The sequence below is a fragment of the Crocuta crocuta genome, unplaced genomic scaffold (assembly GCF_008692635.1).
Source record: "Crocuta crocuta isolate KB4526 unplaced genomic scaffold, BGI_CrCroc_1.0 scaffold394, whole genome shotgun sequence".
Classification (NCBI taxonomy): domain Eukaryota; kingdom Metazoa; phylum Chordata; class Mammalia; order Carnivora; family Hyaenidae; genus Crocuta; species Crocuta crocuta.
In genome coordinates this window covers 786,633-788,487 of record NW_027531920.1, presented here as the reverse complement: position 1 = coordinate 788,487, position 1,855 = coordinate 786,633, and the positions used below count along the sequence as shown (strand labels likewise).

Here is a 1,855-nt window from a genome sequence, read left to right as displayed (position 1 = left end):
CATGCTACAGCATGGCTAGAGTAGTCTAGGGTTGAGTATTTCTCTTCACCAGGTTAGGTAGGCTCTGATAATACCCCAGGAGGTTAGACAGTAGTTAACTAGTTTCCCTTGAAGGCAGGCCTTGTTAAGAACAGATTGGTTCCTTATCATCAATTTCTGACATAGCCCAAGAGGATTTTCTATGATATTTACTAGGGGCCTCTTGAGCTCCTGGAGGTAAATCTGACCATATTGTGGGTATCCCCCCTAAGACTATGTTTTCCTAGAGTTTTAAATTCTCAGACTTATTCACAATGAGCCTCCAGCAATCTGTCAATTATAGTTCACAATTTCCTGCCTCAGCTCTGTTCCCTTAGCAGTTTCCACTGGTGAGTCCCTCCTGTGGTAAGCCACAGTTCCTTGTATTTGCCTGTCCAACTCTCCATTGTGGGGGCCAGTGGTTTGCCCTTTGTCCTCTCCTCTCTTAGGGATCCAAGAAGAGTTATTGATTTTTTAGTCTTTACAGCTTTTTACCTGTTAGGATGAAGTAGTGACTTCCAAGTTCCTTACATGTGAAACCGAAAACTGGAAGTGTGATTTGAATTTTAAGCTTGGCTTCCTTACCTTGGATCAGAGTAGTTAAATTTTCAGTGTTTGGTAAGAGGTTCTACTTAAGCCACTTGAGCCACCCAGGCTCAGGGTTGTTCTGTTTTTTTTAAGCGGGCTCCATTCCCAGTGTGGGGCCCAGTGCAAGGCTTGTATGTCGATCCTGAGATCAAGACCTGAGCTGAGATCAAGAGTCGGATGTTTAACTGACTGAGCCACCCAGGCGCCCCAGGCTTAGGGCTCTTTGTTGATGTATCTCTGTGTGCCTTGAGGAATGCTTTCTAGTCTGCCTCACATATCCTTCTGATAGCTCTTGAGGGGGTTCAGCTAGAGCATATGCATGGCCTTCTGTATCCCCAGGGATGAGTGTGACCTCCCATATTATTCTTCTTGGCTGTTCCCTTTCCTGGTTCTCTCTGTTAAAATTCTTGCTAGTCTGCTATGTTACTTGTTGCTACTCTTATCACGGAGCTACCAACCCCCTCCTAAATTGCTCACCACCAAGATTTCCTTTGTTTTGACAGTGCCCTCAGGCAGGAACTTTTTGTTCCATTCCAAATAAGTCAGTCCTCCCAGGCATAGATGGTGAGCTCCTTTTCTTTATTGCCTATTCCTCCCCCTGGAGTGTATGCCACACTACTGGAGTTGGTGGTTGGAGCATGGTTTGCTCTTTCTGGTATAAGAGTGGATGTTGGGGAGATTTGTAACCTTTGATCTTCTTAGCATGCCCTCCTGTCATGGAACCTCTGCGTAATGAGTCAGTCTGGTTGAAGGTGTTCGGGGTCCACTGGGACCTGTCACCCGTAGGGAAAGAGGCCTTACCCTAAGAGTGAAAACTGGGTGGGGAAAGGAAGACCCTGTCCTCTAACTGTGCCCGCCCAGAATAGTACCTCCACAGCACAGGTCCGGAGAGGATAAGACAGGCTGGCAGTCTGCCCATCCTAGGTGAAACCATAGCCTAGGAGTCTAGGAGCTGTAGGGAAAGGGAATTACTACCTTCTTGACAGCACTCATCTGGAGTAGTTTTCATCACAGGGAGCTGGTGTGGATAGGAGCAGATTGTGACTTAAATGCCACAGACTCTCACTGTTCTTACTGAGATTTAGTTGTTGTTTTGTTGTTGTTGTTTTGTTTTTACAGAAATATTTTTCCATTTGCCATATGCCCTTCGGAAGATTTCCAGAGACTTTAACTGGTTGTTTGTTTTAATGATTTTTCTAGGCAAATGGTAGTTTCGCTAGGGAGAGGGTCCAAAGAGCTCCTTGTACCA

At 45.8% G+C, this 1,855-nt stretch overlaps 1 protein-coding gene across 1 annotated transcript in view; it reads left to right on the top strand.

Moving 5' to 3' along the window:
* Window positions 1-1,855, top strand: part of TEX11 (testis expressed 11) — a gene marked incomplete at its 5' end in the record, with an annotated part of 187,803 nt that overhangs the window by 39,949 nt on the left and 145,999 nt on the right. The window contains one exon of the mRNA XM_077774971.1: window positions 1,149-1,156. Coding sequence (XP_077631097.1) covers window positions 1,149-1,156 — 8 coding nt within the window. The remainder of the gene's footprint in view (window positions 1-1,148; window positions 1,157-1,855) is intronic.